The sequence below is a fragment of the Eriocheir sinensis genome, chromosome 7 (genome assembly GCF_024679095.1).
Source record: "Eriocheir sinensis breed Jianghai 21 chromosome 7, ASM2467909v1, whole genome shotgun sequence".
NCBI classification, from domain to species: domain Eukaryota; kingdom Metazoa; phylum Arthropoda; class Malacostraca; order Decapoda; family Varunidae; genus Eriocheir; species Eriocheir sinensis.
The window spans coordinates 1,563,097-1,582,510 of record NC_066515.1 but is presented as its reverse complement, the minus strand read 5'-3'; the positions used below and the strand labels follow the sequence as shown (position 1 = coordinate 1,582,510).

At 40.6% G+C, this 19,414-nt stretch overlaps 1 protein-coding gene, 2 long non-coding RNA genes and 1 other non-coding gene across 4 annotated transcripts in view; 2 read left to right on the top strand and 2 right to left on the bottom strand.

Moving 5' to 3' along the window:
• The window catches only part of LOC126991849 (uncharacterized), a 37,604-nt gene extending 25,754 nt beyond the window's left edge, over positions 1-11,850 (top strand). The window contains exons 3-4 of the mRNA XM_050850505.1: positions 6,339-6,409; positions 9,706-11,850. Of these exons, the coding sequence (XP_050706462.1) occupies positions 6,339-6,409; positions 9,706-11,726 (2,092 nt within the window). The 3' untranslated portion in view covers positions 11,727-11,850. The remainder of the gene's footprint in view (positions 1-6,338; positions 6,410-9,705) is intronic.
• On the top strand, positions 633-706 carry Trnal-cag (transfer RNA leucine (anticodon CAG)). Its single transcript has one exon. It is a non-coding gene; the product is annotated as a tRNA-Leu (tRNA).
• Positions 11,851-12,001: 151 nt separating the features above from the next.
• On the bottom strand, positions 12,002-12,931 carry LOC126991832 (uncharacterized). Its single transcript, XR_007745881.1, has 2 exons — positions 12,495-12,931; positions 12,002-12,459 (listed from the first exon to the last, which is right to left on the bottom strand). It is a non-coding gene; the product is annotated as an uncharacterized LOC126991832 (long non-coding RNA).
• Positions 12,932-13,029: 98 nt separating this feature from the next.
• LOC126991824 (uncharacterized) overlaps positions 13,030-19,414 on the bottom strand; it is a 10,529-nt gene continuing 4,144 nt past the window's right edge. The window contains exons 2-3 of the long non-coding RNA XR_007745877.1: positions 16,309-19,414; positions 13,030-16,007 (exon numbers count right to left, since the gene is read on the bottom strand). The exon at positions 16,309-19,414 is cut by the window's right edge and continues 3,562 nt beyond it. This is a non-coding gene — a long non-coding RNA (uncharacterized LOC126991824). The remainder of the gene's footprint in view (positions 16,008-16,308) is intronic.

Sequence of the window (19,414 nt, the reverse complement as noted above, 5' to 3'; positions counted from 1 at the left end):
TTTTACAAGTCCAATTCGTGAAGTTTTAGGTCCATTCAAAGGTCAGTTTCGGGTCCGTTTTACAAGTCCAATTCAAGAAGTTTCAGCCCCATACAGAGTTATTCATCCTGGACTTTTGTGATAGTGTATTGTAGGGGGAAAAATTGCTTCAAAATATAGTAGCAAAAGTAGATAATATTGAAGATAGTGACTGATGGTGATGGTGAACTGTAGTGAAGATAGTGACTGATAGTGAAGATGCTGATAGTACGGACCTGAAACTGACCTTCGAAGTGACCCGGAACTTCTTGGATTCAACTAGTTATCCGACCCTATGTCAGAAAATCCATTACATCTGAAGGAGTTGAACTTTCCGTGTATAATGAACAGCTGTTTGTGACCTTATCCATGTACAGAGGGACCTTGCATATGGCGAATACATTAGTCTGGAAATATCACGGTAAATGCGAACTCGGCAGATCTGGGGTAAACTTTAAATGGGGAAAATTTGACGGCAAACCTTAACACTCGCGGACTTGGTATCATTGATTTTAAGAGCTAGCAGAGAGCGAGAGATACTAGGCTATATCACGGCAGGTTAGATATAGTAAACAACAGCCAATGAGCAACGCAAGAGACCGTCACACAAGGGGGGCTTCGTGGTGCAGTGGTTAGCACACTCGGCTCAGAACCAAGAGAGCCTGGGTTCGATTCCCGGGCGGAGTGGAAAAATTTGGGTGGCTTTTCCGATACCCTACGCCCCTGTCCACCCAGCTGTGAATGGGTACCAGGTATTAATCGGAGGTTGTGTCCTGTCTCCTGGGGTCTGTTCCCTTCTCCTATAAGTCCTTCCCCTTCTGTCTCTCCGGCATATGACCACAGATGTTGCGCCCACTAAACAAAACTTTCCTTCCTTCCCCTTCTGTCTCTCTCCGGCATATGACCACAGATGTTGCGCCCACTAAACAAAACCTTCCTTCCTTCCCCTTCTGTCTCTCTCCGGCATATGACCACAGATGTTGCGCCCACTAAACAAAACTTTCCTTCCTTCCCCTTCTGTCTCTCCCCGGCATATGACCACAGATGTTGCGCCCACTAAACAAAACTTTCCTTCCTTCCCCTTCTGTCTCTCTCCGGCATATGACCACAGATGTTGCGCCCACTAAACAAAACCTTCCTTCCTTCCCCTTCTGTCTCTCTCCGGCATATGACCACAGATGTTGCGCCCACTAAACAAAACTTTCCTTCCTTCCCCTTCTGTCTCTCTCCGGCATATGACCACAGATGTTGCGCCCACTAAACAAAACGCTCCAACTTTCCGTCACCCAAGCAATGATGCCAAGTCCGCAAGTCCACCCCTGAAGGATTAGCCCGCCAGGTCTTGTGAAACCGACCATAGCTTCCTGATACCATTGGACATAAAACAGTATTAATACAGTCATCCCTCAAATAGTAAGGTTTTCAATAGTTTGGTTTCTGTTCTATACGGATTGTCATGAAAGATCTTTTTAGGATTTTTAAATATCCTGATCTTTTTAGGATTTTTAAATATCCTGCTTGTCGGGAAATTCAAAAACCCTAAAAAAATCTTCTATGAAAATCCACGGAAAACTGTAACCGAACTATTGAAAACCGTACTATTTGAGGGATGACTGTGTTACATGTAAGTTCCGTCCATGCAGTCACCATGGACATAACTCCCACACGGGTACACTAAAATATCTCCATACTGGACACCGTTACGCCGACCGACATATGTACACGCTCACCCGCCCACCACATGACGCAACCAATGACCAAAATGTGTCTGCTAAATTCCCCTACTGACCGGAAAGGAAATAAAACAAGTTCTTTAACGCTGAAATTCATCAAATCGAGTTCCGTTCTATACAACCAATGACCAAAACATGTCCGCTAAATTCCCCTACTGACCGGAAAGGAAATAAAACAAGTTCTTTAACGCTGAAATTCATCAAATCGAGGTTCGTTCTCTACAACCAATGACCAAAACGTGTCCGCTAAGTCCCCCTACTGACCAGAAACAAAAAAAAAAAAGAAAACAAGTTCCTTAATGCTGAAATTCATCAAATCGAGTTCCGTTCTATACAACCAATGACCAAAACGTGTCTGCTAAATTCCCCTACTGACCGGAAAGGAAAAAAACAAGTTCTTTAACGCCGAAATTCATCAAATCGAGTTCCGTTCTATACAACCAATGACCAAAACATGTCCGCTAAATCCCCCTACTGACCGGAAACAACAAAAAAAAAAAAACAAGTTATTTAACGCCGAAATTCATCAAATCGAGTTCCGTTCTATACAACCAATGACCAAAACATGTCCGCTAAATTCCCCTACTGACCGGAAAAGAAATAAAACAAGTTCCTTAACGCCAAAATCCATCAAATCGAGTTCCGTTCTATACAACCAGTGACCAAAACATGTCCGCTAAATTCCCCTACTGACCGGAAAGGAAATAAAACAAGTTCTTTAACGCTGAAATTCATCAAATCGAGGTTCGTTCTCTACAACCAATGACCAAAACATGTCCGCTAAATCCCCCTACTGACCGGAAACAACAAAAAAAAGTTCTTTAACGCCAAAATTCATCAAATCGAGGTTCGTTCTCTACAACCAATGACCAAAACCAGGGCCAGGGAGAGCCATCACTGGGCCCTGGTACTATGAGTGTCATTGGGCCCCTACCATTTGGCGAGCGAAGTGAGCCCATCCAGCTGGGGGGATCAGGATTTTAGAATTTGACCAATTTTAAGAGCCAATTTAAAGCCATAAATGTTCACTGGTAGGATGTAAATTCTGTTCATCTTGCCGTATTGGAGCTTTATTTATGACTTGCAGTTAACAGGCCGGGCCCCCTTTGAGACCGGGCCCTGGTGTAAAGATACCAGCTTCACCCCCCTCTCACGGGCCCTGACCAAAACGTGTCCGCTAAGTCCCCCTACTGACCAGAAACAAACAAAAAAAAAAACAAGTTCCTTAACGCTGAAATTCATCAAATCGAGTTCCGTTCTATACAACCAGTGACCAAAACATGTCCGCTAAATTCCCCTACTGACCGGAAAGGAAAAAAACAAGTTCCTTAACGCTGAAATCCATCAAATCGAGTTCCGTTCTATACAACCAATGACCAAAACGTGTTCGCTAAATTCCCCTACTGACCGGAAACAAAAATAAAAGTCCTTTTACGCCAAAATTCATCAAATCGAGTTCCGTTCAATACAACCAATGACCAAAACGTGTCCGCTAAATTCCCCTACTGACCAGAAAAGGAAAAAAACAAGTTCCTTAACGCCAAAATTCATCAAATCGAGTTCCGTTCTATACAACCAATGACCAAAATGTGTCCGCTAAATTCCCCTACTGACCAGAAAAGGAAAAAAACAAGTTCTTTAACGCCGAAATTCATCAAATCGAGTTCCGTTCCATACAACCAATGACCAAAACGTGTCCGCTAAATTCCCCTACTGACCGGAAAGGAAATAAAAGAAGTTCTTTAACGCCAAAATCCATCAAATCGAGTTCCGTTCTATACAACCAATGACCAAAATGTGTCCGCTAAATTCCCCTACTGACCGGAAAGGAAATAAAACAAGTTCTTTAACGCTGAAATTCATCAAATCGAGTTCCGTTTAATACAACCAATGACCAAAACACGTCCGCTAAATTCCCCTACTGACCAGAAAAGAAATAAAACAAGTTCCTTAACGCCAAAATCCATCAAATCGAGTTCCGTTCTATACAACCAATGACCAAAACGTGTCTGCTAAATTCCCCTACTGACCAGAAAAGGAAAAAAATAAGTTCTGTAACCGAAATTCATCAAATCGAGTTCCGTTTAATACAACCAATGACCAAAACGTGTCCGCTAAATTCCCCTACTGACCGGAAACAAAAATAAAAGTCCTTTTACGCCAAAATCCATCAAAACAAGGTCCGTGTACAAGCAAGGGTTTACTGTAAATGCCAATATCTAGTCTTAACAAGGGTGATTATAGTGTTAATAAGTGTGTGTGTTATTATGGGTGTGTGTGAGTGTGTGTGTGTTATTGTGAGTGTGTTAGTGTGTGTGTGTGTGTGTGGGTGTGTTATTGTGGGTGGCATTGAAAGGTTTAAATGATCACAAGGTAACTCATGTAAATAATTGATATGTCCGAGGGAGAAGGCGCAGAAAGGATAGACATTTTTTATAGTTTACATAGGGAAAGGCATTGATGGTGACGATGGTGATAGGCTAGCGGAGATGACGGATAGTGACGGAATGGATTTGATGGTGAAAGTGATGGTGAGAAGGGAGATAGTGATGAAAATGATGGTGACGATGGTGGTAGGCTAGTGGAGATGAGGGATAGTGACGGAATAGATTTGATGGTGAGAAGGGAGATAGTGATGAAAATGATGGTGATAGGCTAGCGGAGATGACGGATAGTGACGGAATGGATTTGATGGTGAAAGTGATGGTGAGAAGGGAGATAGTGATGAAAATGATGGTGACGATGGTGATAGGCTAGCAGATTTAACGGATAGTGACTGAATAGATTTGATGGTGAAAGTGATGGTGATGGTGAGAAGAGAAAGATAGTGATGAATATGAATAGTGTTGATAGTGATAGGTTAGTGTAGATAATGGATAGTGACAGAATAGATTTGACAGTGAAAATGAAGGTGATGATTGTGAGAAGGGAAAGATAGTGATGAAAATGAAGGTGATAGTGAAAATGATGGTGATGGTGATAGGCTAGCAGAGATAATGGATAGTGACGGAATAGCTTTGATAGTGAAAGTGAAGATGACGTTAGTGAAAGTGATGGTGAGAAGGGGAAGATAGTGATGAATATGAATAGTGTTGATAGTGACAGGTTAGTGTAGATAATGGATAGTGAGTGCATAGATTTGATAGTGAAAGTGAAAATGATGATAGTGAAAGTGGAGATGATGGTGAAAATGATGGTGATGGCGATAGGCTAGCAGAGACAACTGATAGTGACGGAATAGATTTGATAGTGAAAGTGAAGATGACTCGTGAAAATGATGGTGTAAAGAGAAAAATAGTGACAAATATGAATGATAGTGATAGGGTAGTGCAGATAACTGATAGTGAGTGCATAGATTTGATAGTGAAAGTGAAGATGACTCGTGAAAATGATGGTGTAAAGAGAAAGATAGTGACAAATATGAATGATAGTGATAGGGTAGTGCAGATAACTGATAGTGAGTGCATAGATTTGATAGTGAAAGTGAAGATGACTCGTGAAAATGATGGTGTAAAGAGAAAGATAGTGACAAATATGAATGATAGTGATAGGGTAGTGCAGATAACGGATAGTGACGGAGCAGATATGACTGAAAATGAAGGTGATAGTGAGTGATGGTGACAAATCTAAATAATAGTGAAGTTAGGCTAGTCAACAAATATCGATAGTGACAATAGGCGAAAATGACAACCAGATAAACAATACCAATGAAAATGATGGTGACAGGGAAGGATAGTGACGGATATGAATGATGATGGTGAGCATAGAAGGTGAAAATGATAACTAGGTAAATAATAGCTATGCCAACACTAGTAATTATATAATGATAGTGAGGATAGTGATCATGATTAGACTAACGAGACTATTAGTAATGGTAGATATAGAGATGATGGTGAAATATATTAGTAGTTTAGAAGATGGTACAAGTAAACGATGGTGATGGTGTGTTATCAGTAAGAGACAATCATAATATAGAAGGCAATAGATGGTGAATAGATGATGGTGATGATGGTGACAAAATGATGACGATAGTGACTTAAAGGAAGGTTAGACTATACAAAATAATGAACACATGGAGATAGTGATGATGGTGATAGTGTAGATATTAATAGTGAAGATGATGATAGTGATAGATAGTGATTAGGCAGTGATCTCCCAATAGATAATAGACAACCACGGTAAAGATAATGGCAGGGATAGTGACGCTGATAGTGAGGTATTGTGGGAAGGTGAGAAGTCCATGAAAAACGACGATAGTGAAAGTAGTGAACCAGAGATAGATGATAGTGAAGTTGGCGATAGTGACTGTGTTGTAGGAAGAGAAAGTTCATGAAAAAAAAAAAAATTAAGATAGTGAAGTGCTCATTGATGATAGTGAGAATGGTATTGATGGTGACGTTGGTGATAGTGATGGTGTTGATAGTGACGACGGTGATGGTGATGGTCTGTCGTAGGAAAAAGTTCATGGCAAAAAAAAAAAATAGTGATTTGAATGGTATTGATAGTGAGAATGGTATTGATGGTGAGAATGGTATTGATAGTGACGATGGCGATAGTGACGATGGTGATGGTGACTGTCTATTGCAGGAAGAAGAAGTACATCCCGGCAGGCACAGGGAAGCGAGGACGGCCCAGGAAATACCCCCCACCTGTCGGCTGTGAGCATACCTGTTAATTAATTGCCTCACTCACCTGTGTTAATAGCCTCTCATTTTCTGCCTTTTGACCTTGGTTATATATATTTTTTTAACCTATATTTGTGACCTTCGTTTTTCCCTTTTTTTCATATTTTTATTGAGTGTCGGATATTTTTCCTCGGCCTTCTTACCTGTTAATTAATTGCCTCACTCACCTGTGTTAATAGCCTCTCATTTTCTACTTTTGACCTTGGTTATGTATATTTTTTTAACCTATATTTATGACCTTCGTTTTTCCTTTTTTTTTTCATATTTTTATTGAGTGATTCGGATATTTTTCCTCGATCTTCTTACCTGTTAATTAATTGCCTCACTCACCTGTGTTAATAGCCTCTCATTTTCTACTTTTGACCTTGGTTATATATATTTTTTTAACCTATATTTATGACCTTTGTTTTTCCATTTTTTTCATATTTTTATTGAGTGTCGGATATTTTTCCTCGACCTTCATACCTGTTAATTAATTGCCTCACTCACCTGTGTTAATAGTCTCTCATTTTCTGCCTTTTGACCTTGGTTATATATATTTTTTTAACCTATATTTATGACCTTCGTTTTTCCATTTTTTTTTCATATTTTTATTGAGTGAGTCAGATATTTTTCCTCGACCTTCTTACCTGTTAATTAATTGCCTCACTCACCTGTGTTAATAGTCTCATTTTCTGCCTTTTGACCTTGGTTATATATATTTTTTTAACCTATATTTATGACCTTTGTTTTTCCATTTTTTTCATATTTTTATTGAGTGTCGGATATTTTTCCTCGGCCTTCTTACCTGTTAATTAATTGCCTCACTCATCTGTGTTAATAGCCTCTCATTTTCTGCTTTTGACCTTGGTTATATATATTTTTTTAACCTATATTTGTGACCTTCGTTTTTCCATTTTTTTCATATTTTTATTGAGTGTCGGATATTTTTCCTCGGCCTTCTTACCTGTTAATTAATTGCCTCACTCACCTGTGTTAATAGTCTCTCATTTTCTGCCTTTTGACCTCAGTAATATATATTTTTTTAACCTATATTTATGACCTTTGTTTTTCCATTTTTTTCATATTTTTATTGAGTGTCGGATATTTTTCCTCGGCCTTCTTACCTGTTAATTAATTGCCTCACTCACCTGTGTTAAAAGCCTCTCATTTTCTGCTTTTGACCTTGGTTATATATATTTTTTTAACCTATATTTATGACCTTCGTTTTTCCTTTTTTTTTCATATTTTTATTGAGTGGGTCGGATATTTTTCCTCGACCTTCTTACCTGTTAATTAATTGCCTCACTCACCTGTGTTAATAGCCTCGTTTTTTCTCCTTTGACCTCAGTTATATATATTTTTTAACCTATACAGTTTATCCCTCAAATAGTACAGTTTCCAATAGTTAGGTTTTGGTTCTATGTTGATTTTCTAAGAAGATTTTTTTGGGGTTTTTAAATTTCGCGACGCACAGGAAATTTAAAAATCCTTAAAGGTCTTCAATCACAATCCATATAAAACCAAAAACTGAAATACTGGAAACCTTGCTACAGTCATCCCTCAAATAGTACAGTTTCCAATAGTTAGGTTTTGGTTCTATGTGGATTTTCTAAGAAGATTTTTTTGGGGTTTTTAAATTTCCCAACACGCAGGAAATTTAAAAATCCCTAAAAGGTCTTCAATGACAATCCATATAAAACCAAAACTGAAATATTGGAAACCTTGCTCCAGTTATCCCTCAAATAGTACAGTTTCCAATAGTTAGGTTTTGGTTCTATGTGGATTTTCTAAGAAGATTTTTTGGGGTTTTTAAATTTCCCGACGCGCAGGAAATTAAAAAATCGTAAAAGGTCTTCAATGACAATCCATATAAAACCCAAAATTGAAATATTGAAAACCTATACAGTTATCCCTCAAATAGTACAGTTTCCAATAGTTAGGTTTTGGTTCTATGTGGATTTTCTAAGAAGATTTTTTAGGGTTTTAAAATTTCCCGACACGCAGGAAATTTAAAAATCGTAAAAGGTCTTCAATGACAATCCATATAAAACCAAAACTGAAATATTGAAAACCTTACTATTTGAGGGATGACTATATATATGACCTTTCTTTTTCCTTTTTCATATTTTCATTGTGTGAGTCTGATATTTTTCCTCGGTCTTTTTACAAGTTTTTCTTTTCCCGTGAATTTTTCTTTTAATTGTTTCTTCGTCTGCTGTTCATTTTCCTTGATTTTCTTTTTCATATCTGATTTTACCCAATTTTTTCCTTTTTTTCTCATTATTTATTGAGTTTTTTTTTTTTTTTTTTTTTATTTGCCAGTCATTCTAAGTTCCCACAAGAAGTTTTTAATCATTCTAAATCTCTAAGTCATTCTGAGGAGCCATAAGTAATTTTAAGTCATGCTAAGTCATCTACAATAATCATCAGCAATCTCTTAAGTCATCGAAAATTCTCATAGTCATTTCTAAGTCACTAAGTAATTTTAAGTCATCTACAATTATAATCAGTAATTTCTAAGTCATTGAAAATTCTCATAGTCATTTCTAAGTCACTAAGTAATTTTAAGTCATCTACAATCATCATCAGTAATTTCTAAGTCATCGAAAATTCTCATTGTCATTTCTAAGTCACTGAGTAATTTTAAGTCATGCTAAGTCATCTACAATCATCATCAGTAATTTCTAAGTCATCGAAAATTCTCATAAGTCTTTTGTAAGTCGCCATAAGTGACTTGAACTCATCCTAAAACATCTAAAGTTATTTCTAAGTCACTAAGTAATTTTAAGTCATGCTAAGTCATCTACAATTATCATCGGTAATTTCTAAGTCATCTAAAATTCTCATAAGTCTTTTGTAAGTTGCCATAAGTGATTTGAACTCATCCTAAGTCATCTAAAGTTCTCATAAGTCATTTCTAAGTCACTAAGTAATTTTAAGTCATGCTAAGTCATCTACAATCATCATCGGTAATTTCTAAGTCATCTAAAATTCTCATAAGTCTTTTGTAAGTCGCCATAAGTGATTTGAACTCATCCTAAAACATCTAAAGTTCTCATAAGTCATTTCTACGTCACCATAAGTAATTCTAAGTCAGTGTGAGTCATTATAAGTCATTAAGTAACTCCAAATCATTTTAAGTCCCCATAAGTTAGTATATGTAGCCACAGGTCACTTAAACACCCCAAACTAGGTCATCTTTGCCATAAGAATCAACTCCGTAAGTCACCCCATAGGTCACCCAACACCCCAACACCCCATACCTCACCCCGTCGTCATCCCCACAGATGGTCCGGGTATGCAGCGCCCAGACACCATTGACGAGGATGGCAACATCTTCGAGCCGCAAATCATCCTTAAAGACGGGATGGTTGTCAAGAACGAGCCTAGCGGGGCGGAGCAGGGGAAGGGCGTGGATGGCGGGGGCGCTGGGATGCCGAACGGGGAGGCTGGCGACCCCAACGCACCGGGCATGGGGCCGAACACCTCGACGACAGGCCCGGGCGGGATACAGCTCCTCCCGCGCCCCATGCTTTCGAAGGAGGAGCTGGAGAAGCGGAAGGAGTACTACAACAACCACAAGAATAAGATAAAGTACGTCTGTCACTATTGCCAAGTCCACTTCTACCATAAACCGAATTTTGACTTCCACATCGCTAAGCTCGAGGAGGCCGGGAAGTGCAAGATTTTCGAGAAGGTGAACAATCTTTATCTCTGCGAGGCGTGCGGGGAAGGTTTTTCGTGGCGGGAGAAACTGGAGAAGCATCTACGCCTTGCCGAGCAGCACGGAACACACAACCAGAAGGAGCTGTTGATGTACGGCGACTTCCAGTGCAACATGTGCGGGAAAACCTTCAATAAACGAACCACTTATCTCCAACACATTAAATGGCATGAAGATCGCGAAGACATCCCCTGCGTCATCTGCGGTACCATGTTCAAGCAAACTGACCTTAGACATCACTTAATGGAGGTCCACAGCAATGATAGCCTCCCGTGTTGCTACTGCGGAAAGCTCTTCACTGGCCGGAAGTACCTAGAGAAACATGAGCTTGTGCATCAGGGCGGTAATTTCCCCTGCCCAGAATGCGGAAAGACGTTCAGCCAGAAGAGTAACATGCAGCAACACCTCAAGACCCATGCCCTTGACCGAGACCACGCCTGCGACCACTGCGGACAGACCTTCTCGCAGCGCGCCGGACTCTGCCATCACCTGAAAAAGCACTTCGGACCGGCGGAATTCACCGAGGAATGCGAGGTCTGCGGACAGTACTTTTCCAGCGAGTACAACCTCAAAGTCCACAAGCGGAAGGTGCATAACATGGCCGTGGAGGGTCTACCGGAGGAGCCGGCGGAGTACCTGTCCTCACCCATCCCACAGCATCTCCCGACAGCGGATGACCTACGGGAGAAGGCGTATGGGGCCGCGAACACAGCCGTGAAGAACATGCTCGGAATGTCTCTCGGGTCATCCGTAAGTCTGGGCCTCTCCATGAAGCAGGAGGGCGGGTCGGATGGCCTGGATGACACGGTTGGCAGCCAGCTCCACATGCGGGAAGCCACCGGACACATGGGTGATATGCGGCACATGGTTGACCGCCGGGACACAGCCGCCCTCATGAAGGACACACTCGACACGGAGGAACACTTACGGATGGCGCAGCACCACATGGGCGTGACGGATGAGGCCCTCCACATGCCACAGGACCTCACGCGGATGACCAGCCAGGCACACATGAGCGACGACTCTGGCCGGATGTCAGCCGCGCCGCAGTCACCCCTTCTCACCCAGACTCACATGGGCGGAGGCGGGAGTGGAGATATGCGCACACCGGCAACGGATAGCCCGGGGCGGATCACCGACACCCCACACATGACGGACAACCTCGGGCGGATGGCAGCGGAGAACTTCGGGCGGATGACAAGCACCCCCGGCGGCTACCTGGCGGAGCATCTTCGGCGGATGGCGGAAAACCAGTCTCGGATGTCAGATACCATGTCCCACTACGACGAACGCGACAACTATTCCCGTCTCGGCGATAACCTCCGTACCATGAGCCGGGGGAGCGCGGGGGACCCCATGGGGCGACTCGGGGACAACCTGGGGCGGATGACAGACAACCTCAGCCACATGGGGGTCATACGCCCCACCCAGACCCCCTCCAGTACCCCGCAATGGCCCCCACATATGCAGAACCACGCGGCGCTCGACGGCATGAACCAGAGTGCCGCCCAGGCCAGCCAGCATACCCTATACCCCCTCCCCTTCTGGCCCTATGACCCCTCTCTGCGGCAGTACCACCACTGAGCCCCTACCCCCCCTATACCCCCCACAACCCCCCCGTTTCATGTACAAGGCCCAGATATTTTTTGGTCGTCCCGAATGTCGGATTCTGCAAGCGAGATGTGTATTTTTATTCTTGTTTACGTGGAGAGCGGCGGCAGCGAGAGGCTGAAGCGAGCGAAGCGAGCCTTGAAGAGAGAGAGAGAGAGATGTGTGCGTGTGTGTGTGTGTGCGTATATTTGGTTTTACGATCGGCTGGCTTGAGTGACACTTCTCCTCCTCCTCCTCTTCCTCCTGTCTCTTCCTCCTCCTCCTCCTCCTCCTCCTCTGCGTCAATGATATGGGCTGCTAATATAATGGTTCCTAATGCGACTTAGAGTAACAAGGAGTGGCTCAGAAGTACAAGTGTTAGTGTTTTATGTGGCAATGCTGTATATTATCAGTGTGTCCCTTGCACCCCACCCCACCCTCTTCACTAGTGTTCCAGGCACTTTATCCCTAACTTTTCCAAGCCTTACCCTAACTTTCCCTAGCCTTACCCTAACCTTACCCTAACTTTCCCTAGCCTTACCCTAGCCTTACCCTAACTTTCCCTAGCCTTACCCTAACTTTCCCTAGCCTTACCCTAACTTTCCTTAGCCTTACCCTTGCCTTGCCTCAACCTAACCTAACCTAATCTAACCTACCCTAATGTAGCCTTACCTAACCTAACCTAACCTAACCTAACCTACCCTACCCTAGCCTTACCTAACCTACCCTACCCTACCCTAGCCCTATCTATCCTAGCCTTACCTAACCTACCCTACCCTAGCCTTACCTAACCTAACCTAACCTACCCTACCCTAGCCTTACCTAACCTAGCCTTACCTAACCTAACCTTAACCTAACCTAATATAACCTACCCTACCTACCTACCCTAGCCTTGCCCTTACATAACCTAGTCTTACCCTTCCCTTACCTACCCTTACCTAACCTAACCTTACCTAACACCCTTACCCTACTTGTCCCTTGTCCCTGGTCCAGAACATGACGTAAAACCTACCCAAACCTTCCCTAAATTACCCTAACTTACCCTAACTTTACCCTAGCCTTACCTTAACCTAACCTTACCTTACCTTACATTACCTAATTTTTTCTTTTTCTTCTTTTTCTTCTCAAATTCCCTTCCTTGTCTTCTTATTCTTCCTTCCTTCCTTCCTTCCTTTCCTTCCTTCCTTCCTTCCTTCCTTCCTTCCCTTCCCTCCTTTCCTTCCTTCCTTCCTTCCTTCCTTCCTTCCTTCCTTCCTTCTCTCTCTCTCTCTCTCTCTCTCTCTCTCTCTCTCTCTCTCTCTCTCTCTCTCTCTCTCTCTCTCTCTCTCTCTTGTGTATGTATGTAGATTTGCTTTTGTGTACACAGCTTAGATACACATGCGTACACACACACACACACACACACACACACACACACACTTCTTCCCTTCCCTTCCCTTCCCTTCCCATCCCATCCCATCCCTTCCCTTCCATTCCCTTCCCATCCCTTCCCTTCCCTTCCCTTCCCATCCCTTCCCTTCTCTTCCTTTCCCATCCCATTCCATCCCATCCCATCCCTCCCCTTCCCTTCCCTTCCCTTCCCTTCCCTTCTTTTTTACCCCTTCAAAGTATGCAAGAATATATAGTTATAAAAAAATGATATATATTGTGATATAAATACACACACACACACACACACACACACACACACACACACACACACACACACACACACACATAAGATAGAAAAAAAAATATTGAGATGTTTTTAGCAAATCAGTTTAAACGCGTACATAGATGCAAGACTCGCGCACATAGATTGAAGATTTGCGTACATGCTTAGGAAATACGTACATGGAATAGCGCGTACATAGGAAAAAAAAAGGGAGGTTTAGTTGTGTGCGTATAGTGAGGAGAGTTCTGTGTGTGTTTTTAGCCATGTGTATATGTGTGTGTGTGTGCGTGTGTTCCTGTGAGCGCATTATTGATACGTACACACACACACACACATACACAGATACATATATACATGAAGCTGAGATTTTGACGAGAGAGAGAGAGAGAGAGAGAGAGAGAGAGAGAGAGAGAGAGAGAGAGAGAGAGAGAGAGAGAGAGAGAGAGAGAGAGAGAGAGAGAGAGAGAGAGAGAGAGAGAGAGAGAGAGATTATATAAAGAATCTCACCCAAGCTTGTGTTTATTTATATTGACGATTTATTTTTTATTTTTTTATATATATTTATTTGATTTTAATTGTACACTTGTAGGGTAGCTCGGTTTCCCTTGACCTTTGACCTCCTTTGACCTAATGCTTCCCTTCCCCTTTATTTTATTATTATTATTATATATTTTTTTTTCCTACTTTCCTCTCCCTTTCTTTCCTCTCCTCTCCTCCCCCTCTTACCTAACCTTACCTAACCTAATCTTACCTTACCTAACCTTACCTTACCTTACCTTACCTTACCTTACCTTACCTTACCTTACCTTACCTTACCTAACCTAACCCCATCTCTCCCTCCCCTCCTCAACCCCCCCCCCCCCCATTCTTTACCTAACCAAATCTACCCCCCACCCCTTCCTCCCCACCCCTCCTCAACCCTCCCTACCCCCCCCCTAATTAGAATGGCTTTCCTACTAATTATATATATGTCTGTTGATCATATTGACAATTAATTCATAAGGTTTTTAATGAATTATGCGTGTGTACTTAGATGTGTGTGCGTGTGAGAGAGAGAGAGAGAGAGAGAGAGAGAGAGAGAGAGAGAGAGAGAGAGAGAGAGAGAGAGAGAGAGAGAGAGAGAGAAAATTTGTCACACTCTATATACAAAGTAGTCGAGAGAGAGAGAAAGAGAGAGAGAGAGAGAGAGAGAGAGAGAGAAAATTTATCACTATATATACAATGTTGTCGAGATAGATAGAGAGAGAGAGAGAGAGACAGAGACAGAGAGAATTTATCACTATATATACAATGTTGTCGAGATAGATAGACAGAGAGACAGAGAGAGAGAGACAGAGAGAGAGAGACATCACCATACCTTGTTATCTAAGAGTAAATAATAATAATAATAAAAATAACTAACAACAATAATCGCGCTATCAATAACAGCTTTTCCGCAACTTTTATTTGATATATTTTTGATAATTTTTCTAGCTTGTGGTCGGAAGTGTTCTACCCCCCCTACCCCCCACCCCACCCCACCCCCCCTTGAGTGTAGGTGTCGCGCAGCCCAGCATGTCGGACCCTCACACACTGGCTTGGGGTCACGATGCAGTATATCATAGAGAGAATAGTTATATATATAGTTTATGGCAATATTTTAAAGTACTATAGCTGGGTTTTTTTCTGGTGTGTGTGTGTGTGTGCGTGTGTGTGTGTGTGTCAACCCTAAATCTAACCTGTTTCCTTTCTGTAACCTAACTTAACTTAACCTTACCTTACCTTACCTAGTCTAACCTAACAACCTTACCTAACCTTGCCTTACCTTACCTTACCTAACCAAACCTTACCTAATTTAACTTTACCAAACCTTACCTAACCTTACCTAACCTTACCTTACCTTACCTAACCTTACCTAACCTTACCTAACCTTACCTAACCTAACTTTACCTTACCTAACCTAACCAAACCTTACCTAACCTTACCTTACCTTACCTAACCTAACCTAATTTTACCTATCCTTACCTGACCTGACCTGACCTATCCCCCTTCTTTTACCCTCTTCTCCCTCCCTACACAAACTTTCTTCTCCTTTTTCCTGCCTAGGGTCACACAAGCTCAAATTCTGACATCTATAATTTTCCGGCAGTGTTACAATCTTCAAGGAAATGTTTAACCTGGTATCAGCAGGGATCATGTTTCTTAATGGTCCCTCCAAGTGAGAAAAATGAGAAAAAATCACCCCTCACACAAACCATTTCATAATATATATCAAAGCATTTGTGATCAGATTATGCATCGTCTATTTTTTGGGGTTTATATCATGGCAAATTTGGCCCGTCGCTGCTACACGGTAAAGCCACAAATTTGGCCCGTCACTGCTACACGGTAAAGCCACAAATTTGGCCCGTCGCTGCTACACGGTAAAGCCACAAATTTGGCCCGTCGCTGCTACACGGTAAAGCCACAAATTTGGCCCATCACTGCTACACGGTAAAGCCACAAATTTGGCCCGTCGCTGCTACACGGTTAAGGCTTAGGCATTTATTAAAGTACTTCATATTTAAATTTAGAAACGGTCTCCTCACACCCCAATCTCAACCCCTCCTTTCTTTACCCTGCCTAACTTGACCTAACCTTACCTAACCTTACCTAACCTAACCTTACCTAACCTAACCTAACCTAACATTACCTAACCTTACCTAACCTAACCTAGCCTTATCTAAACCACAAATTTATTACCTAACCTACCTAACAAGCCTAACAAATTTACCTAACATCACTACCTAACCTAACCTAACTAACCTAAATTTCCTAACCTTACCTAACCTTAAGGCTTAGGCATTTATTAAAGTACTTCATATTTAAATTTAAAAACGATCTCCTCACACCCCTATCTCAACCCCTCCTTTCTTTACCCTGCCTAACTTGACCTAACCTTACCTTACCTAACCTAACATTACCTAATCTTACCTAACCTTACCTTACCTAACTTAACATTACCTAACCTTACCTAATCTATCATAACATAACCTAATCTTACCTTACCTAACCTTACCTTACCTAACCTAATCTGACCTTACCTACCTTATCCAACCTAACCTCCCCTTACCTTACCTTACCTGACCTTACATTTTTTTCCAGTCTTTTCAACTTGGAATATCAACAAATAAAAAAAAGCTTGAATTGACAGAAAAACACCTCTGAAAAGCTTGAATTTGAAGAAAGAAAAAAAAAATGTTAGAAATTGAGCTTGTGTGTATCCCAGCTTCCGAGTCTGTGTGCGTGTGTGTGTGTGTGTGTGCGTTTTGAGTGTGTGTGCGCGCGTGTGTGTTTTATTTCCGTTGATCCGCCCGCTTATTAATGAATGTGGCAGCTTGTGTAATATAGGGTGTTTTTTTACGATATATATACGTGTGTGTGTGTGTGTGTGTGTGTGTGTGTGTGTGTGTGTTTACATGTTCCAACGCGTTTCTGTTTCCCCCGCACTCCGTTTTCTTTCTCCCCCGTTTTCTATAGGGATGTTAACCGCCCCGTCTGTACCATATCCTTTTTGTGTGTTCGTTTGTCTGTGCTTCATCGGCTCGCAAATTACTATTATTATTATTATTATTATCATTGTTATTTTTTATACTCTGTCTATATTAGGTTAGTTTCTATGTAATTACTGTTAAGCTTCCTATTATTATTATTATTATTATTATTATTATTATTGTTATTATTATTATTATTTTTTTTTTATGGTAAGTTGTTATGACGATCTGACTGAAAGGAGGAGGAGGAGGAGGAGGAGGAGGAGGAGGAGGAGAAGTAATGAAGGAAGGAGAGGAGGAGGAAAAGGAAGAAGGAAGGAGGAAGAGATTGAAGAAAAGGCACTGGGAGAGGAGGAAGAGGAGGAGGAGGAGGTATAGAAGGAGGTATAGAAGGATGTAGAAGAAGAAGAGGAGGAAGAGGAGGAGGAGGAGGAAGAGAGAGAGAAATACAGGAAGAGGAGGAAGAAGAAGAAGGAAGGAGAAAGATACAGAGGAGGAGGAAGAGAAGGAGGGAAGTCAATGAAATAAGAAGAGGAGGAAGAGGAAGAAGAAGAGGAGGAAGAGGAAGAGAAGAAGACAGGAAATATATATAAGGGAGACGAACTGACCTGTATTTTTTCTATTTTTTTTTATTTATTTTTTTGCAAAGTTCCGTCGGACGCGAAAAGTTCCGTCGTTCGTGAATGTAAACAAATGTAAACAAATGTAAACTAAGGACATAAGGTTAAGTTTAGGGCGATGTGATAGAGAGAGGGAGGGAGCGAGCGAGCGAGAGAGAGGGAGCGAGCGAGCGAGAGAGAGCGAGCGAGCGAGTGTTAATATCTTCTAAGGCAAAATAAAAAATGGTGATATCCTGTGATGTTTTGGTAGAAGGAGAAGAGGAAGAAGAAGAAGAAGAAGAAGAAGGAGGAGGAGGAGGAAGAGGAGGAGGAAGGGAATTTACTAGTGATACCGTGTGATGTTATGTGACCCCGTGTGTGTGTGTGCGCGTATGTGTGTGTGTTTTTTAAGGCCTCGAGATGTGTCCATGTTATGCTATGTGGTGTGTGGAATAGGAATTAGGATAAGAAATAAAGATTAATGTTGATAAAGAGGAAGAAGAAGATGAATTAAGGAAGATAGAAGAAGGATTATAGAAAGCAAGAGGATAGGTTAATTATACATGACAATTAGTGTTTAAAGAAAAGAAAATTGAGGGAAACAAAATAAATAAGAAAATAATTAGAAAAGGAAGAAATGGAGAATGTTGGATGTTTTCAAGAGACCAGATGAAAATTTTAAAAAGGGAAGAAAATTTGAAGATATGTTAATTTGAGAAAGTGAAAATCTGTGTGAAATTTTGAATGTTGGATGTGAAAAGATTATGTCTGTTTTTTCAAGAGACAATGAAAATTTTGAAAAGAGGAAGAAAATTTGAACAGATGTGATGTTATTTTGAAGAGACCAGATGAAAATTTTGAAAAGGGAAGAAAATTTGAAGATATGTTAATTAGAGAAAGTGAAAATCTGTGTGAAATTTTGAATGTTGAATGTGAAAAGATTGTCCGTTTTCAAGCGACTAGATGAAAATTTTGAAAAGCGAAGAAAAGTTGAGAAAATTACGCAAAAAAGGAAGAAAATTTGAAGATATGTTAATTTGAGAAAGTGAAAATCTGTGTGAAATTTTGAATGTTGAATGTGAAAAGATTGTCCGTTTTCAAGCGACTAGATAAAAATTTTGAAAAGCGAAGAAAATTTGAAGATATGTTATTTTGAGAAAGTGAAATTCTGAATGTTGAATGTGAAAAAAATTATGTACGTTTTCAAGCGACCAGATGAAAATTTTGAAAAGCGAAGAAAAGTTGAGAAAATTACGCAAAAAGTTAACAAAAAACGACACGAAAGAAAAAAATATAATCAGTGTGAAAATTTTGATGTTTCGGAAAATGAAAAAATAAATAATGAAAATAAGATTACAATACAAAAAGATGCGATCTATTTTTAGTGAAGGGAAATTTGAGCGTTATTTTGAAGGGAGGAATTTGAAGATTACAATACAAAAAGATGCAATATATTTTTAGTGAAGGGAAATTTGAACGTTATTTTGAAGGGAGGAATTTGAAGATGAAAGAAGAGAAGAAGAAGAAGGAAAAAGAAGATATAGATAAAGAAAATAATTAAGAATATGAAGAAGAGGAGGAAGAAAGAGAGAGGAAGATGTATAGAAGAAATTATAAAAAAAAAGATTTAAGGAAAGGAAAAAGTTGATAAAATTTAGAGGAAAAAAAGAAAATTAGGAAAAGAATTAAGGAAAATCATAATAAAAAAGAATAAAAAAAGGAAAAACTTGATAAATTTAAGAGAATTTAGAAAAGACAGAAAATAAGTAGAAAAAAAAGAAAAGAAAATAATTATAAAAACTCCGAGAAAAGAGAGAGAGAGAGAGAGAGAGAGAGAGAGAGAGAGAGAGAGAGAGAGAGATACATTTAAAAGAAAGAAAATAAAGATAAAGAAAATAACAACAACAAACAAGAAAA